This window comes from Sphaerulina musiva, assembly GCF_000320565.1.
Source record: "Sphaerulina musiva SO2202 unplaced genomic scaffold SEPMUscaffold_12, whole genome shotgun sequence".
NCBI classification, from domain to species: domain Eukaryota; kingdom Fungi; phylum Ascomycota; class Dothideomycetes; order Mycosphaerellales; family Mycosphaerellaceae; genus Sphaerulina; species Sphaerulina musiva.
In genome coordinates this window covers 226,435-242,351 of record NW_016017394.1, presented here as the reverse complement: position 1 = coordinate 242,351, position 15,917 = coordinate 226,435, and the positions used below count along the sequence as shown (strand labels likewise).

At 51.4% G+C, this 15,917-nt stretch overlaps 6 protein-coding genes across 6 annotated transcripts; 3 read left to right on the top strand and 3 right to left on the bottom strand.

Annotated features, from left to right (window-relative positions):
• Window positions 1-398: 398 nt before the first annotated feature.
• SEPMUDRAFT_151995 (DNA glycosylase) lies at window positions 399-2,304 on the bottom strand. The gene is made up of 4 exons (XM_016907177.1): window positions 2,011-2,304; window positions 1,000-1,952; window positions 640-936; window positions 399-572 (listed from the first exon to the last, which is right to left on the bottom strand). Exons 1-3 carry the CDS (start codon window positions 2,146-2,148, stop codon window positions 861-863), a joined length of 1,167 nt encoding a protein of 388 aa, XP_016756422.1. The 5' UTR covers window positions 2,149-2,304; the 3' UTR covers window positions 399-572; window positions 640-860.
• Window positions 2,305-2,465: 161 nt separating this feature from the next.
• Window positions 2,466-3,451, bottom strand: SEPMUDRAFT_151994 (ubiquinol-cytochrome c reductase complex 14 kDa protein). Its single transcript, XM_016907176.1, has 4 exons — window positions 3,258-3,451; window positions 3,034-3,142; window positions 2,913-2,966; window positions 2,466-2,829 (listed from the first exon to the last, which is right to left on the bottom strand). Exons 1-4 carry the CDS (start codon window positions 3,371-3,373, stop codon window positions 2,728-2,730), a joined length of 381 nt encoding a protein of 126 aa, XP_016756421.1. The 5' UTR covers window positions 3,374-3,451; the 3' UTR covers window positions 2,466-2,727.
• Window positions 3,452-3,622: 171 nt separating this feature from the next.
• SEPMUDRAFT_151993 (calcium-binding mitochondrial carrier protein Aralar2) lies at window positions 3,623-5,526 on the top strand. Its single transcript, XM_016907175.1, has one exon. The coding sequence runs from the start codon at window positions 3,900-3,902 to the stop codon at window positions 5,085-5,087; it is 1,188 nt and encodes a 395-aa protein (XP_016756420.1). The 5' UTR covers window positions 3,623-3,899; the 3' UTR covers window positions 5,088-5,526.
• A 2,657-nt stretch (window positions 5,527-8,183) lies between these two features.
• Window positions 8,184-10,491, top strand: SEPMUDRAFT_151991 (uncharacterized protein). Its single transcript, XM_016907174.1, has 4 exons — window positions 8,184-8,401; window positions 8,610-8,692; window positions 8,761-9,610; window positions 9,668-10,491. The coding sequence occupies exons 2-4, from the start codon at window positions 8,638-8,640 to the stop codon at window positions 9,942-9,944; spliced, it is 1,182 nt and encodes a 393-aa protein (XP_016756419.1). The 5' UTR covers window positions 8,184-8,401; window positions 8,610-8,637; the 3' UTR covers window positions 9,945-10,491.
• Window positions 10,492-12,079: 1,588 nt separating this feature from the next.
• Window positions 12,080-13,087, bottom strand: SEPMUDRAFT_151990 (uncharacterized protein). The gene has a single exon (XM_016907173.1). It carries the CDS (start codon window positions 12,774-12,776, stop codon window positions 12,375-12,377), a length of 402 nt encoding a protein of 133 aa, XP_016756418.1. The 5' UTR covers window positions 12,777-13,087; the 3' UTR covers window positions 12,080-12,374.
• Window positions 13,088-13,089: 2 nt separating this feature from the next.
• On the top strand, window positions 13,090-15,877 carry SEPMUDRAFT_166770 (uncharacterized protein). The gene is made up of 2 exons (XM_016908258.1): window positions 13,090-13,379; window positions 13,450-15,877. Exons 1-2 carry the CDS (start codon window positions 13,327-13,329, stop codon window positions 14,477-14,479), a joined length of 1,083 nt encoding a protein of 360 aa, XP_016756417.1. The 5' UTR covers window positions 13,090-13,326; the 3' UTR covers window positions 14,480-15,877.
• The last annotated feature ends 40 nt before the right edge of the window (window positions 15,878-15,917 follow it).

The following is a 15,917-nucleotide window of genomic DNA, read 5'->3' as shown; positions in this document are numbered from 1 at the left end:
CCCTCTTTCGGCTATCTCATCTTGTCTTGTCTTTATAAAGAATAGATTGTTAGATAGATGGATATATTAAAATATCAGGTACCTAGCCGAGATCTATAATCTATCTCGTCTGTTTAGCTAATCTAAAATCTGAAATCTGAAATCTGAAGTCTGAAGAGTATAAGTGCTAGGCGAGTGTTACATGTATATTATTATTATTAACATTGATACCTAGGTACCTACCTACCTACTGACATTGTCAATATGTTCTGTTGTTGTTGTTGTTCTTGTTTTAGATTCTTCTAAAGGACTTTGATTAACTTCTTGAAGACTCTGTAGAGATAGATACTTACATATAAGGTATGTATTAGGTAGACACGACGAGGTTGGGGGATACAGTAGGCAAGATAGACGTGTTGTGACTATGCCTGCTCGGAGATGTTATTTGCCATCTGTCACGAATACGCATTGTATAGAAGAGAAAGAGTACAACAGATAGCTGTGACAGGCCTTTGTAGTACGAGCTCGCGAGCTTTACATTCTCATCGTATCGTGGCCCCAAAGTCTCCCTTCCTTCATGATTCTATTCCCTACTGCCGCCATGTCAGCGACTGCAAAGTATCCAATTGCACGAGAAAAGTGTCTTTGCTGCCTGCGTACCGGGATCCACTGGACCAGTCATCTTGTGACTAGAGACGACACATTAGAGGACGTGCAAGTCTATCAGACTCATGTCCGCGAGAGTGACCTTCCGAATTGGCAGATGGTACTCTTCAGGAGATGGTCACCATCTGGACTGAAGAGCTGCAGTCTGTCTCACTCCGCGCGAAGTCGCATACATGAGCTGAAACCTATAGAGAGATACAGTGGAAGCTGGCCTCTCACTTCTCCGCATTATCCTGCACGGCAGCTACTTCGACGTTTTCGATGCGCCACATGTACCACATAAACAAGCTCCTAGAATCATGTCAGTGATCAGAAAGGCATCAGTCAAGGGATTTCCTCCTCCAAACAACTCACCGATAGGGTCGGAACTTCTCTGCTAAATCCACCATCTCCTTCTCACTCATATACTTCCACTTCCCGCCCCCTTTGGCTTTCAACTTACTCACGTCTCTCCCCATGTACGCGGCCATACCCCTCTGTACACCCAAATCGCCCGTACTAAACACATCTAACCTCTTCAAGCCAAAACACATAAACATCTCCACCGACCAAGCGCCCAGTCCTCGGACAGCGACAAGATCCCGCATGACATCCTCATCCGATCCCGTCATGAGCTGTTTCGTCGTGATCTCACCCGTGTCGAACTTCTGGGCCAGACCTTGGATATACTCTGCTTTGCGCTGACTCAAGCCCGCAGTGCGAAGGATTGCGAGGTCTGTTGCCGCGACGAGATTCGGAGGCGGGAAACCTGTGGGACAGGCTTCGGGAGGGAACAAGGCGATGAATTTGTTCTTGATCGAGGATGCCGCTGCGCCCGAGACTTGTTGCGCCATAATCCCACTCGCGAGACTGCGGAATGGGTCGATATTTTCAGCGAGGCCTTCGGGGGAGAATACGCGGCAGTAGTGCTGGTCTATCACGGGCTGGAGTTTGCCGGTGAGGGTCGAGTCGATTTGGAGAAGGTGAGCGCATGCTTCATCCAGAAGAGTCTTGCTTGTGGTTCTGGGGCCGCCGGCTTTGGAGGGCGAGGCTTCTTCGAAATTGGAGTAGGCTGGTTCTAGTTGCGTACCACCAGGTGTTACAAGAGTGGCGTTCGTATGGTGCGCATTGGCAGGCCTTGTCGCTGGAGGAGTGGGATCGTCAATATCTCCAGTGCTGTAGTTCGTTCCAACTTTGCTGGTGCCGTTCATCAGTCCGATGGCGGCAGGCGTGGGAGTGAATGGTGGTGGCTTGATACCACTTCCATTGGCAACCTTTCCGCGCTTCTGATTTGGGGTTGCAGGAGGCGGGGCCATTGAAGTTGCATCCTTTGCAATGTATTTAGCAGTGTTGGCGGCTTGTTTGATGTGTGGAAACACTACCTACGTGGTCGTCTGTCGCCTTGCGTTTTCTGCCTCGCTTGACCGGTTCTGTGGCAACTTCGGCAGTATGATTGTCATTCGCACGTTCTCCCTTCGATTCGGACTTGACAGAGACACGAGCAGAGCGCCGCAAAGACACCATGATCAATGGTGCAGACGTGGCTGACACGAGCTGACTTTGGTATAGCAGCCTGGTTGGAGATATCTGTGGCACGCTGTGTAATCTCAGCACAGCAGAGCGATTGATGGAATGCAACAGCGCCAGACTTTCGTTGTTGGAGTGTACAGAAAGGTTGGGTACATGTATGCTGCAATTATTCGAGAATGTGTTGGTCAGCAAGAAGCGTGAAGGAGATCGAGTACATGTAGGTAAGCGTTGCAAGCCTGATGACGAAGATGCCGCAAGCTTCGCGAAAATGGTGCGGAGTCAGGTGAGAAAGATGTACATGTACATGTAGACAGAGATTGAAGGCGACGCTCCGCCTCGTGCATGCCGTAGCTTGGAACCATTGCGACATGATCTTTTCAGGAGGAGCGCACGGCTGTATGGAAACGAGGACCGAGGGGTCTTTCATCAGGTAGTATTGGTACACCCATTCTCCTGCTCTATGCTACACCCAGCAAAAGCCATGTAGCAGCTGTGAACTTCTGCGCGCTGCAATATGTACACAACTGATCGTGCGCCAACCTCCACTTCCCCTTGTTCCTTGCTGTCGAACGTCTATTTGGCCTTTGGCTTGGTGATTTGCATGTTCTCGAGATCCTCGCGCTCTGTTGCTTCCATCTCGATCGCCTTCATGATTGGGGAGAGGTATGGATAGTCCTACGGCGCTTGCGTTAGCAATCGAGACGACAGCACACGGGACCGGTCAGGTGCTGAGAACAAGGGCAGCGGTCAAAACGTACATCCTCCGGCTTGGTCCATTCATGCTTCGGGAGAAGTTGATGCGCGAGCGAGCACTGTCCACAGATCAGCCCATTGTCCTTTTTATCTCTGCCCCGCCCCTTTTTTCTTCTTCCAATGTACCTGGAATGCTCGTCGCATGCGGAAGACACGGTCGTAGGCCTCCTTGGGTGATAGACGCTTGAGCGCAAGCTGTGCCTCTGGGCTCTCCTCCGGGATCAGGTCATCGGCCCTGTCGTAGCCAATGCGTTAGCCATGAATAGTCCTTCATAGACCAGCGTCCCTCCCCCCGAAGCCTCCTCTCGAGAACATCTGCCCTGTTTGCACCATCTATGGCGACGGCATACCTGAGTCCCAACTTCCGGTATCCTGCGTTGTCGAAGTACCACTGGCTCAGGGGCTTCATCCACTTTTGCAGCCACGGCCGCTTCATGATGTAGGGGGCAAGCGATGGGACCGACATGTTTGCGAGTGTCGAGGGCGTGGTTCGAGGGTGTGAAGAGGAAGAGGTCGGGAGTGTTCGCGCAGTGCTGAAGCTAGACTTCTCGAAAGTAGTCAGCGGAAACAACGGCTGTGATTGGACGGGGCAGGGTGAAGCCATGACGGCCGATATCGAAGCTCGCAGGAAACAAAGACGACACGGCCACAGACACACGCTCTCTGCTTCGACAACCATTGTACGAACAAGCTCCTCCTTCTTTCTCTCCCCTGACTCAATTACCACCATTCCTCCTCGACAGTCTCACCTAACCACTCCACTGCTGAGACGCCGCGTTCATTGCTCGACCGACGTTACTAGCAGGCCGCCCCGCCGTCTCGCTCGGACGACCGACGATAACAAATTCACCACTTCACGCGGCGCCGCGTCGCACTCTCCTCCTCCTCTCCTCTGCCACCTCCTGCGATCCTCACGTCCCCACCCCGATCACGTTCTCTTCTCGAGTATGAGAGTACCATTACTCTCTCAACGATAGTGCTCGCTCCGGGCCATGCAGAACGCACGAGGTTCTGCCATGTCTTCACAGTCCGGTGGCCCTCCAGCCGTGGTGCAGCGATCGCCATTCCCCAAACTCGCTATATGGACCACCAAGTTCTCCGATTCCAACGTCAATACTTTTTGTGGTGCAACGGCCGGCCTCGCCGCTGCCATTGCCACATGCCCGTTGGATGTGATCAAGACCAAGCTGCAGGCACAAGGCTCCTTCTCCAACCCAGATTTGCAACACAAAGGCCCTCCAGTGGGTGAAATGTACCGGGGACTGGTAGGGACGGCGAAGGTAATCATCCGGCAAGACGGGATCAAGGGCCTGTACCGGGGTATCACTCCAATGGCATTGGGGTACACGCCTACCTGGGCTGTGTACATGACTGTGTTTCAGGCCGGAAGTGAATATCTTCGCACCAATGGCTATGGCGACACACCTGTAAAGATGTTCATGTGTCGTATGTTTGCCGCTGTCATCGCTGGAGGTTGCAGCACCCTCACCACGAATCCAATTTGGGTGATCAAGACTCGATTCATGTCGCAACCCTCACGCTCAGCTTCGGACGGTACCAAGTCACTCTTGCGTTACTCCAGCACCATGGATGCTGCCCGCCAAATTTACAGGTCGGAAGGTCTTGCGGCATTCTACGCCGGTCTCGCTCCCGCCATGCTCGGCCTCTCGCACGTCGCCATCCAGTTTCCTATGTACGAATATCTCAAAGCCCGGTTTGCTGGCCTCGAACTTGGTGTGGAAAGTAGACCAGATGAAGTCCAAAGCCGCCAAACCGCATGGGCAGTCACGGCAGCATCTATGATCAGCAAACTTTGTGCCTCTACAGCAACCTACCCTCACGAAGTGATCCGAACACGACTGCAGACACAGCAGATCCTGCACCCCGAGTATGCACACAATGGCGTAGGTGAACACAGTCGGAGTATCTCCAGTTCTAGGAGAATTGCGAATACTGACGGCGTGGCTTACCAGCCGAGGTATCGAGGTTTGGTGTACACCTTCCGCACCATTCTGAAAGAGGAAGGGTGGAGAGCATTTTACAATGGCCTGGGAACGAACCTGGTCCGCGCCGTTCCTTCGGCCGTGACCACCATGTTGACGTTCGAGACCGTGAAAACGGCCATTGTGGACCTGCAAAGCGAGGGCAAGGTGTTGAAGGGGGAAAATTCCCCAGACTGATGAGCCAAGGTTTACGAAGACATGATGGCGTTCGACTGTGCGCACGAGAAGAAGCATGGCGTCAAGGATCCGGGAGCGATGAACATAGAGAGAGAGAGAGAGAGAGGGTGTACATACCTATCGACGAATGATTAGCGGGCGCAAGGGTGGCGGGCTGTTCTGATGCATGAGCAAAGCGTGCATTTGCTTTTTTTGTTTTTGTTCTTCTTTTTCTGCTTTTTTGTTTTCTGTTTTGCATCTTTCTGAGCGAGCAACAGTAGATTGACACACTGTACCGAGACCTGTTCGGCAGTGCATGTCAGGGGCATTTTACTACGAAGAGCGTGGCGTTTAGGTGAACAAGAGAGAAAAAAAGACCTGCCGGAGCAAGACGCAGGCAGCATGGGAGGATGATTACTTTTGCTGTACCTATCATACCTATCGCAAGCATGAATCAGGGAGTATTTTATAAAATCCGGTCGCCTTTGCGACTTTTGTTCCCAACTGGATTGTCTTGTTCTGATTGAAAGGATTGAGTGAACGAACACATGTCAGGTAGGTGAGTGGATTGCGGAAATGTATGTGTCCCTGGTAGGTAAGGAAGGTACATGAAGCTACCAACAGCAAACAGCAAACAGCAAAAACCTATTGCCTTCTACCTCCATCTCTACCTCCAACCCTTCTACCTGCTGCCACCCACCGACACTAACTTACTAGATACGGTAAGTAGAAGTACAGGTACAGACAGGTAGGTAGGAAATCTCTCGCTTGATATTTAAACCTCGCTACCTCATCAATACATGCAGCCCGAAAACAAAAAAAAACGAAAAATAATAATAAAAATCAGAAAGAGAGAGAGACTCAGCCTAGACTCTACATTCGTCTTACCTAGTACATGTCGTCGTCTAAGATGTTGAATATATAATATATACCTTGAGGAAGGTAAGGTATTCTACGCCAATCGAGGTTCTAGAGTTGGAGGGGAGAGATTGAAGGGCGAGGTGGAGAAGAGGGAGGGGGAGAGGGAGAGATGGAGAGGGAGAGGGAGAGAGGGAGAGGGTTCTTATAGAGTATTAAGGTACATGTACCTACCTAAGGTAGGTTCGTATAGTGTATGTATGTAGTACTGTGCTGTACTGTGCTGTATATGATTCGGTTAGGTCAGGTCAGGTAAGGTCAGGTTAGGTCAGGTACATGTATCTTCTACCTCCTAAAAAGCTGAGGTACGTATTGTATCTCAGCTAAGAGGTACATATATGTAAGGGAGGACTGACTCTTGCTCAGGTACCTGGTAGGTAGGCAACGAAAGTCTCTCCGGGAAATAGAGTATTGAAACTATAGGTAGAGGTAAGGTATCTTGCTATAGCTCGTACTAGGTACACGAGCTTTCATTCAGTCGCTCTGTCGTATCTAGCCTATTCAGCTGTATATACTGATAACAAACCTTGAAGGTGGTGCTGTATCCATATGCACCTATCTATACTATTTCTATCTCCATTTCCATCCCGCAGTCTGACCTCTCATTATCATCATCATCAGTTGCAACAGCAATGACCACGTGTGCTACCTTAGTCTGACAGTCGACGTAGGTACAGGTACTGTAGGAGGTAGACGTGTACATCTATTATCCGGGTCATGTACCTTACCTCCTACATGTACAGGTAGGAGGTAGTTCGTGTCAGTCTCGTGTCATGCCTCGGCACCGGAGAGGGAGGGTCCTTGCCTGCAACGAGAAGAAGCTTCAGGAAGCTTTCCCTTTTTTTTTTCTCATCAGAGAGCTGTGCTGTGCTATGCTGTGCTTTCGTTGGTCGTTGCGGTGGTCCGGGTGGGTCCTTGGATTTCGAACCATCTCACTCAACGTCGCCGCGTGCCAAAGCTTCCTAAGACCGCGTAATCAATACATGCATGTGTTCATGTTTGCATTGTTTGCATTCCATCATTAGGTACATTACTCTTCGACAAAGAGAGACTGGTGAGGTGATGAAAAGAAAAAGAAGAGGAATACGAAGCATTTGTCTGTTATGCGGTACGTGTTACTAGGTAATCTCGGATGCTGACGACGGCCGCCTACAAATACACTCATCATCATTATCATCATCATCATCATCATCACCATCATCATCACCACCCCCACACCAAGTGGCAACGCGTTGTGAGATGAGAATGGGCCAATGTCGTGCATCTGGTCGTTGTTGATGATACCTAATGATGATGATGGAGATGTGAAGCAGTTTCGTATACCAGCAGCATATGAGGAAGGGAAGTGGCTCCTACCTGGGCCTACTAACTCCCAAAGCAGTCTAGACGAGCGCCACCAGAGTGTGGAGTGGAGCCTCCTCCGTTGAATAGACAGCATTTCATTTGCCACAGACACTAGCACAGGTAGCACATGCGAGCATGTTTCCGCTTCCGGGAAAACGTCCATGGGTGCTTGGCCAAGGTTTCGTTGTGTTTTGCAGCTTTTGCTCGAGCCACACAAATTAGAGGGGAGATGGAGAGTTTGTCTATGCGGCGAGATGAGGCCCGTATATATAGGTGGGTAGACCGTATACGACAGTGTCGGCTCGTGTGATGATAGGAAGAGGGAGAGGCAGGCAGGCAGAGGAGAGGAGATGTTACGAGTGCAAGTCAGAGAGGGAGAGGGAGAGTACAAGTACCTAGGTAGGAAGTAGAGTAAAGTAGGTGCCGGCGGGGTTTGTGCTGGACTGGACTGAGCCGGGGAGCAGAAGTCGTTCATGCGCCCCTGTCGTACACAGGTTGGTGGTAGAGTGGTAGCAGGAAGTACCTCCTACCTGTAGTGCCTGGCTGCAAGTGTGTCGATGAGAATACAAGCGAATGAATACTTCCTATGTAAAGAGATCATGACTGACTAGTAGTCGGTAGGAGAGGAGGTAGTGAGGCTGCTGAAAGCAAACAGGCTCTCACGGCTCATCTCGTTCAAGCCTCTCAACACGTTGCTAGGGCCGTGGCGTCTCCTCCTCTGCAAATCAGCGACCGCAGAATCCGACATGGATGTTTCAGGAAAGAGCGACACGCGGCCAATGCACCACGCAGGAAGCCTCTCTCCTTTCTTCCGCCCCGATTCTTGCCAACCCTTTCTGCTTCCATCTTGGAAAGCGACACTCGCACACATCCACACACCTCTCACACACACACACGCCCCTTCTCTCGCTCGCGTGCGTCCTGTTGTTCATCTTCTCTCTCGCACACTCGCTTGCCCGCTCAACTCTGTCAACATACATTGACAGTTTGCTCCCACTGTTTACATTGATTCACCCATCCGCGTCCGCCCATAACCCAACCCACCTCTCCCGAGCAGCAGTGTTAAGATCGAGGTGAGTACCAACCGACACGACCACTACTCATCACCGCCATCAGGCTGCCCATCACCATCGCTCCTCGCGGCATCTGCACCAGCACCAGCAGCACCACCTCCACCATCATCGAGACCACCGCCTCCCCTCGCTTCCATCTACGCTCGCTCGCTCGCTCCCAGACGCGTGAAAGCTCGTCCGACACGGCGCTGATCAGTCGTGCATACAGTTACCCGCCTCGCGGTAGAAACAATACAATGGCCGCCTTCAGGTACATCGTGCCGGCTTTGGCCCTGGCAGGAAGCGCAATCGGTGAGTGGGCAAGAGACGCTTGTCACACGGTACCGCAAGCGCCCTGGCTAATCACTCACGGTGAACAGCTCAATGCGGAGAGTCCGGAAGCACCATGACCCTCCAGAACTCCGGCGACGCCATGGCCCTGTCCAGCTGTTCTACCATCAAGGGCAGCATCGCCATTGACAGCGGCACCACCGACAATATCAACCTGGCAGGTGTGACGATGATTGAAGCAGATCTCATTGCCGACAATGTGACTGGACTGGGATCCCTCTCCGCCCCCGACCTCGAGGAGATTGGTGGCCGATTCGACCTGAACGGTTTGACCATTCTCTCCACCCTCAGCTTCCCCAAGCTGGCCAAGGTCGACACCATCAGCTGGATTGCTCTGCCCGCTCTGCAAGGCTTGACCTTCTCCAACACCGGTGTGCAAGAAGTCAACATGCTGACCATTGACAACACGGAGCTGGCATCCCTGGACGGCATCAATCTCCAGGTGGCAGACACCATTTACATTGGCAACAACCGATTCCTCGACTCTGTCAACATGCAGCTCGGTAACGTGACCGAGTCATTGACCTTCACCAACAACGGTGCTGATCTTGTGGCCGAATTCCCCAACTTGATCTGGGCATACAACATCACCATCCGAAACTTGTCCTCGGTTGCCGTGCCATCTCTCGCATCCGTCAACGGCTCGCTCGGCTTCTACGGCAACACCTTCATGAACTTCTCTGCTCCCAACTTGACTGACGTGGGCGGCTCCCTCGCCTTTGTCAGCAACGACCAACTCAGCAACATCACCCTCCCCGAGCTCACCACTGTCGGTGGTGGCTTCCAGATTGCCAACAACTCTGCCCTCGAGCAAATCAATGGCTTCCCCAAGCTTGCCACTGTCGGTGGTGCTTTGGAGTTCACTGGTGCTTTCACCGCGTAAGTCGCTGCGTCGTCGCTACCCCGTTTGGATATCGTGTGCTAATCTATTCGCAGTGTTGAGCTCCCTGAACTGGGTGATGTCCGTGGTGCTTTCACTCTGCTGTCCACGGGCGATATCACGTCTGCTTGCGACACGTTCCAGGGCCAGGCTGGCAGCGCCTCGGCGATCAAGGGAACCTTCACCTGCACTGGTCAGACTGACCCTGAAGACGGAACCAGCACCACTGGTACGAGCGCCAGCCACACTTCTTCCAGCGCAGCTCACCCCATGATCATTCCTGGGGCCACCGGTGTTCTCGGTGTCGTTGCAGCCATCTTTGGTCTGCTCTAGACTCATGTGGACACACTCGGCAACGATGAGGCAACATTTTTTTTCTTTTTGCTCTGCGGTGGCGTTGTAGCGTGGTCGGTCCTTGGGCACTTTGAACAGTTCGGCCAGCATTGCATAGACTAATAGTAGCGGTCTCACGCATCAAAAACACTCGATATTACACACTACATCGATGATACTTGTCACGGGCCCGATCCATGTTTCTCCAGCGAGCATATCTGCGGCCACGGCCGAGAACAGAAGGTGGTGTAGGATGGACCTTGTTTTTGTGCTTTCTTTCGTTCTGCTTGCGATGGCGAAAGCATTTCGCTGCGCATGTTACACTGCATAGTCTGCGGACTCTTTTTATGTGGGAAAGGAAGAAGACATGGGGACATGCATCATCATCACCACCATCGTCACCATCATCATGGTCAGATCGCTTCGTGGAAACGAAATGGCAGCAGTTGGTTGCAGGGCTGCGCAGGACGGAGCTTGGGCTGCGGTCGATGTCGTGGTAGTAGGGGCCTCTACGGCGCACACGAGAGTAATATAATACGAGACTTTTTTCATTTTCTACCGCTTTCTCATGTCCGTCTCCCCGAACGCTTGCACGCAACCCAGCCGGCCACCACGGACGGTACAAACGGTCTGGTGGTGATGAACAACGTGGCGCCGGTGTGCGCATGGCCACGATCACATATGATTTGTTTAGTACATGTACTTGTAGGGACATTAAACTTTGCAATCCCCGCACAAAGCCCCAGTCCAGCTGGTCGTTTTCTTTTGCAGTTTTGAACCTCACCTGCTCGGGCTTCCCGTTCGCACGCTACTAAATCACACTGATGAACCAAAAAAGAACCAACGTGAACACCTAGGTATGAACCAGGCTGGGTACATAAGGTACGCCTGCCCGGGCATGATGCGATCATCCTCGCCCCGCCGTGCCGCGCTGCGCCGCGCCTCGCCCTCTCAGCCAGCGAGCGAGTCCCCGAGCAAGACCGGTTTGAGAGACTGATAAGATGCTAGGCTAGGCTAGCTAGCTCAGCGCACCGGGTTCTGTTTTGTCTCTCTCTCTATCTCTCTCTCGCTCTGTCTCGCTCTCTGCTGGAAGGAGGGATGGATGGAGGGATGGAGGGATGGAGATCAGGAGATCAGGTGTGCATGCGTCAGGTAGGTAGGTAGGTACATATCTACATGGTAGGTTTTTTACCTATTGGTGATATACATACATACAGATACGCAGACATAACATGCTGACATGGTTTAGGCAGGTATGTAGGTATGTAGGTATTTGAGTGTGTTTGTGTTTGTGCGTTGCCCCCCCTTGCTGGATACCTGGATACATCATACATGACCTTTTAGTTCCTTGCATACCTAATGTAGGTTAGGTAGGTCAGATACGTAGGTAGGTAGGTCGGTGCTTGCAGATGGGGCGATTGCGGCGCGGCGCGGCGGGGCGGGGAGACTTGAAAGAAAAAATAAAACCGAGGGCTACCTAACCCAAGAGAGGTAGATAAGGTAAGGTAGCTTAGGGAGAGAGCCTAGAGCCTAGAGGTACAGGTAGGTAGGCATCAACTAGGTAATTACTAATCCTTGAACGGGAGGGAGCTGGAGGGACTTGACTTCATGTTTATGGGATATATCATTTTTTCATTCTTTTTTCTCTTTTTTTTTCACTTTTTTTTTCATTCTGAAAAGGATGCGGTTGGAGAGGTTTCGAGAGTCAGGTTTCTTCTTGATGGCTATGGCTATTATTGTTATGCTACACTACGCAGGTACGCAAGCATGGAAGTACGAATGGATCTACTGGTAGGCGTCATGCTGATGACTGCATATAGACTACCTGACCTGACCTGACCTAGTTTTAGGTGTTGCGTGCGGATATATGCACGATGAAGAAGCCGTATGCCACCTTTCGTCACACAACAACCATCGGGAAGCGGCCAGGCTGGTGTCCACTTTGTTGGCTGGTTGGATGTGGCAAGCCGGCCGCCATTTTTTGTCCCAAGGTGTCAGACCCGAGTCGGACGATACAAGCTGGTCTGGTGGACTCTTTTTTTATGCACGCACGCCCTTGGCTCCACCCTGATGCCGCACAAGATTAAGAGAGACAGCCCCCCAGTCTCCACGCACGCACGCCACCCTGACCCTGGCAGCGCTTTCCTTTGTTACACATCATCGTGTCGTCTCTGTCTCTCTCTCTCGCTCTCTCTCGCCCTCTCGCCCTCTCTCTCCGATGACCCTCTCCATCGCACAGCGCCAAAAGGGTATGCCGACCGCGTTCTGTCATCACAGCGCACCATGCGGGTCGTATCACCTGCCGCAGGGCGCATATCGCTTGGGGGACGAAGGACTTCATGCACAGCGCCTTTACGGACCAGGTCCAACCGGGATCGCGGATAGCAGCAGCAGCATCAGCAGTAGCAGCATCTGGCTTTGATGCATCGTTCACAGGACGCTCATGATCCCACTCCCTGCCCCCACGATCATTTTTCGATACCATGAAATTTGACAGCAGAGTAGACCTCCTCCACAAGGCTGTCTGTGAACCGACCTCTCTCTCTCTCTCTCAACCGAGACACGTCGACGCAGAGTCGCACAAATGCACGCGCAGATATGGAGCACGATGCTAGAGCAAATCTGGCAGTAGGCGACTTTGCGGTGTGCACGAGTGCACGGCCACCATCTATCTATCTCATTGGCATCCAGACGACATCGGCGAGCGAGCATGACTGACGATCCACAGAAAGATACCTCCCACACCGGGATTCCTCTATGCGAATCGCCGGCACGCAAAGCAGATCGAACTAAAACACCGGGCCGTGGGGAAATCTTTCCGTATCGCAGCATCACGGATCAAGGGATGGATGCACGACCAGGCACCACCACCAATCGTATATACACCCTGGATCTGCCTTCCGACATTTGCTCTTTTGGTCGTGATTGAGCGCCTCCTCACTTCGCTCTACCTGAATTCGTCTCGACCTTACCGCCATATCCTGGTACATCGCACTGCTGCTGTGACTTTAGCGTCCGGCCCGTAAAGAGTCGAGATGTTGTTGCTCCACCGTCTGGAGTCGACGACAGCTGTCTGGTGGGCCGCGCGCGCGCTTCTCATACTTTGGTTGCCATCAATGGGACAACAACACCATGGGTGTGTCGTCCAGGTTAAATACCCCCCATGGTCTGTCACCACCATCTTCTATTCGCTACTCATCGAACAGACTTTCATCCCGCACCGTTCCCTCTTGAGCCTTGTGAAGTGCTAAATCTGGACACTCTCTTGTTTTGACTTCCACCTGCATACCCATTTTACATACCGTGTGTCTGACACTGTGACATCCCTTTCACAACACAGACCCCTTTCACAAGACAGACCCCTTTCGCCATCGTATTGGGAATGACGGTCACCACTTCTCATTTCGCCGATGGCTTCCAGCCTCACCCCCGAGTGTAAGTCACTGTCCGCTCTCACTTTCAACAACATCAACAACGAGAAATCGACGCTGACTGCTGTATACAGCAACGAAGCATTGCCGCCCATCCAGTCCCTCACGCACGACCTCATTCGTTGCCCCAGCTGCAGTCACATGTGCAGTGATCGAACACAGTTACAGCGACACCTGACACAGAGTGGCTGCCAAGGACCATTGCAAGCACAATCACAGCGTCCGGAACAACGAGGTCTCCGGCATGACTCGATGCACTCCATCCACTCGGTGGCCCATTCGCCCAGAAGCTGGGCAGCCATCCCCGATCAGCTCCACAATCAGCTCCCATCGTCTTCGTCGTCTGCGGCATCTGATAGTGACGGCATATGTTACACGCCCGACGTGAGTCGAGCCTCGTCCGTGAGCCATGATGTGAATGGCTCTCGTCGGACTTCTCACGTGGACGTCACAGCATCCAAGCGACCGCGTCGGCAGCCGACCGGTTCCCCCGTCTTGAAAAGAAACAAGAAAGCCAAGAAGACGGAGAAGGAGCAACTGAACCGCAGCAACCAAGGCGCCGTCATGTTCCGCATGGAAGATAGTCTGGCGCACAACATCCGCTGGTCCAAAGACGAGCAAAGCGGCGGCAACGGCAACAGTGCCGGACTCTTCTCCAACAAAATCAACTTACTCCGGACCTGGGAAGCAGTCACCAACCATGCACTCCATAAAGCCCGCTGCGATGCCATCCGATCCGGAACTCTAGCCGACTTTGAACGCGAATATCAAGCCGTTGCCGATGGCGCCTGCGAGGAAACGTATCAGCCTTATGCCGGTACTTTTCTCCAACTCGCACCCGGTGAGACGCTCTGTCGCCACGAGGACACCAAGTCGAAAGAGTGTTCGGAGCATAATAACCCCGATTGGCGCGACTGTCGCAAAGGTCGTGCTGATGTGAGGTTTAGTCGGAATGAAAACTCTTACCTTGCAGCTTTGGGCATTACGAAGCAGCAAGCACTCTATGGTGGTTCTCGTGCTGCTGCTGTTGCACTACCTACCATATATGGTGGTTGTGGGGGGCCGCCCCAACAGCAACAGCAACTTCACCACGCGAGGAACTGAAACATCGGACCCTGTCCCTGTTCCTTTCTTTTTTTTTTCTCTCGGATCTTCGTGCGTGTCACAACAGTTATTACAGCGTTGTTTTGTTGTCTGTTTATTTTTTTTTTCTTGGTTCTGGGGTTTTTCTGGTTTTGTTAGCGTTTGAGCAAGCGAGTAGTACCTTAGTACCCCCACCCAACCCAACCCAACCCAACCATTTGTATCTCTCATTACACATTACACATCATACATCACACACCCTGTCGTCGGAGAGCAGAGAGCAAGCGATGCAGCAAGCAAACAAACAAGCGATACATTGCATTTCCACCCCAAATTCTCCTGGTCAGAAGAGAGGAGAGGAGAGGAGATGAGGAGAGAAAGAGTTTGTGATTGATCACAAAAAGACAAAAAAAAAGAAGAGAGAAAAAAAACCCCCCTCCAAGAAAGAAGAATCCCGGAGCTGCAAGCGAACAAGCGATGTCTGATACTGATGAGTCGAGCAAGTAATCAAGAGTTGGGACCGGGTGGGTGCAGGTGCAGGTGTGGGGTGATGGGATGGGGGGGATCTGTCTACCTAGGTATCTATCCTAGGAGGTACATGTACATGTACTGTACCCAAAGGTCCGTTGAGAGCGAGCACCTTTTTTTGGCGGGGAAGCTTTTTGCTTTTTTTTCTTGGATCGCGTGGGGGAACTTGCAGCAGCAGCAGAAGAAGAAAAGTGTTTTGGTTCTTTTTATATCTTTTTTTTTTGGAGGGGGCGTTTTTGGTACTGCTGCTGCTGATGGGTTCTACTTAGCTCTCTTCCTCTCTCTTTCTCTTTCTTTCGCGGGCGGGCGAGTTTGGAAGAGGGATTGGAAGAGAAGAAAGAAAGGAGAGAAAGGCAGTATAAGGTATATTTCCTAACGACTGTTTCTCCGGCCTCGGAAGGAGAAAAGAGAAGGAGAGAGAAGGAGAGAAGGAGACGAGGACAAATGGAGAAGTCGGAAGAAAAAGTATTGGTTTTTTTGTATTTATATATTTATATATATATATATTATTTAGTTGTATTTAGTTGTTGTGTTGATAGAGAGAAGAGGAAACGGAGGAGGCAAGAGAGGAGACGAATAGGGAGGAGAGAGAAAAGAGAGGAAGAGGAGACGGATAGGGAGAGGAAGATAAAGAAGAAAAAGGCAAGGAAACGAAAAACAAAAACAATATATATTTTACGACAAAAAGACTTAAATAACGACGAGATGAGAATCGAGATAACTGATAAGGAATTGAGGATCAATGAATTATTATTTTAGTATTTGGTATTGTTCAATCTACCTTTGGATACCTTAAGTACCTTAAGTAGGTATTTTGAGAGAGAGAGAGAGAGAGAGAGAGAGAGAGAGAGAGAGAGAGAGAGAGAGAGAGAGAGAGAGAGAGAGAGAGAGAGAAGAAGAAGAGTAGGAGAGTAGATATAGTAGTATATAT

Coding starts and splice junctions, on each gene's coding strand:
- SEPMUDRAFT_151990 (XM_016907173.1), bottom strand. CDS start 12,776: ATGCTGCGATACGGAAAGATTTCCCCACGGCCCGGTGTTTTAGTTCGA.
- SEPMUDRAFT_151991 (XM_016907174.1), top strand. CDS start 8,638: ATGGCCGCCTTCAGGTACATCGTGCCGGCTTTGGCCCTGGCAGGAAGC. Junction 8,693..8,760: donor CCTGGCAGGAAGCGCAATCG/GTGAGTGGGCAA, acceptor CACGGTGAACAG/CTCAATGCGGAGAGTCCGGA. Junction 9,611..9,667: donor TTCACTGGTGCTTTCACCGC/GTAAGTCGCTGC, acceptor ATCTATTCGCAG/TGTTGAGCTCCCTGAACTGG.
- SEPMUDRAFT_151993 (XM_016907175.1), top strand. CDS start 3,900: ATGCAGAACGCACGAGGTTCTGCCATGTCTTCACAGTCCGGTGGCCCT.
- SEPMUDRAFT_166770 (XM_016908258.1), top strand. CDS start 13,327: ATGACGGTCACCACTTCTCATTTCGCCGATGGCTTCCAGCCTCACCCC. Junction 13,380..13,449: donor TTCCAGCCTCACCCCCGAGT/GTAAGTCACTGT, acceptor TGCTGTATACAG/CAACGAAGCATTGCCGCCCA.
- SEPMUDRAFT_151994 (XM_016907176.1), bottom strand. CDS start 3,373: ATGTCGGTCCCATCGCTTGCCCCCTACATCATGAAGCGGCCGTGGCTG. Junction 3,143..3,257: donor TACCGGAAGTTGGGACTCAG/GTATGCCGTCGC, acceptor TGGCTACGACAG/GGCCGATGACCTGATCCCGG. Junction 2,967..3,033: donor GCATGCGACGAGCATTCCAG/GTACATTGGAAG, acceptor ATCTGTGGACAG/TGCTCGCTCGCGCATCAACT.
- SEPMUDRAFT_151995 (XM_016907177.1), bottom strand. CDS start 2,148: ATGGTGTCTTTGCGGCGCTCTGCTCGTGTCTCTGTCAAGTCCGAATCG. Junction 1,953..2,010: donor GCAAGGCGACAGACGACCAC/GTAGGTAGTGTT, acceptor TACATTGCAAAG/GATGCAACTTCAATGGCCCC. Junction 937..999: donor GAGAAGTTCCGACCCTATCG/GTGAGTTGTTTG, acceptor ACATGATTCTAG/GAGCTTGTTTATGTGGTACA.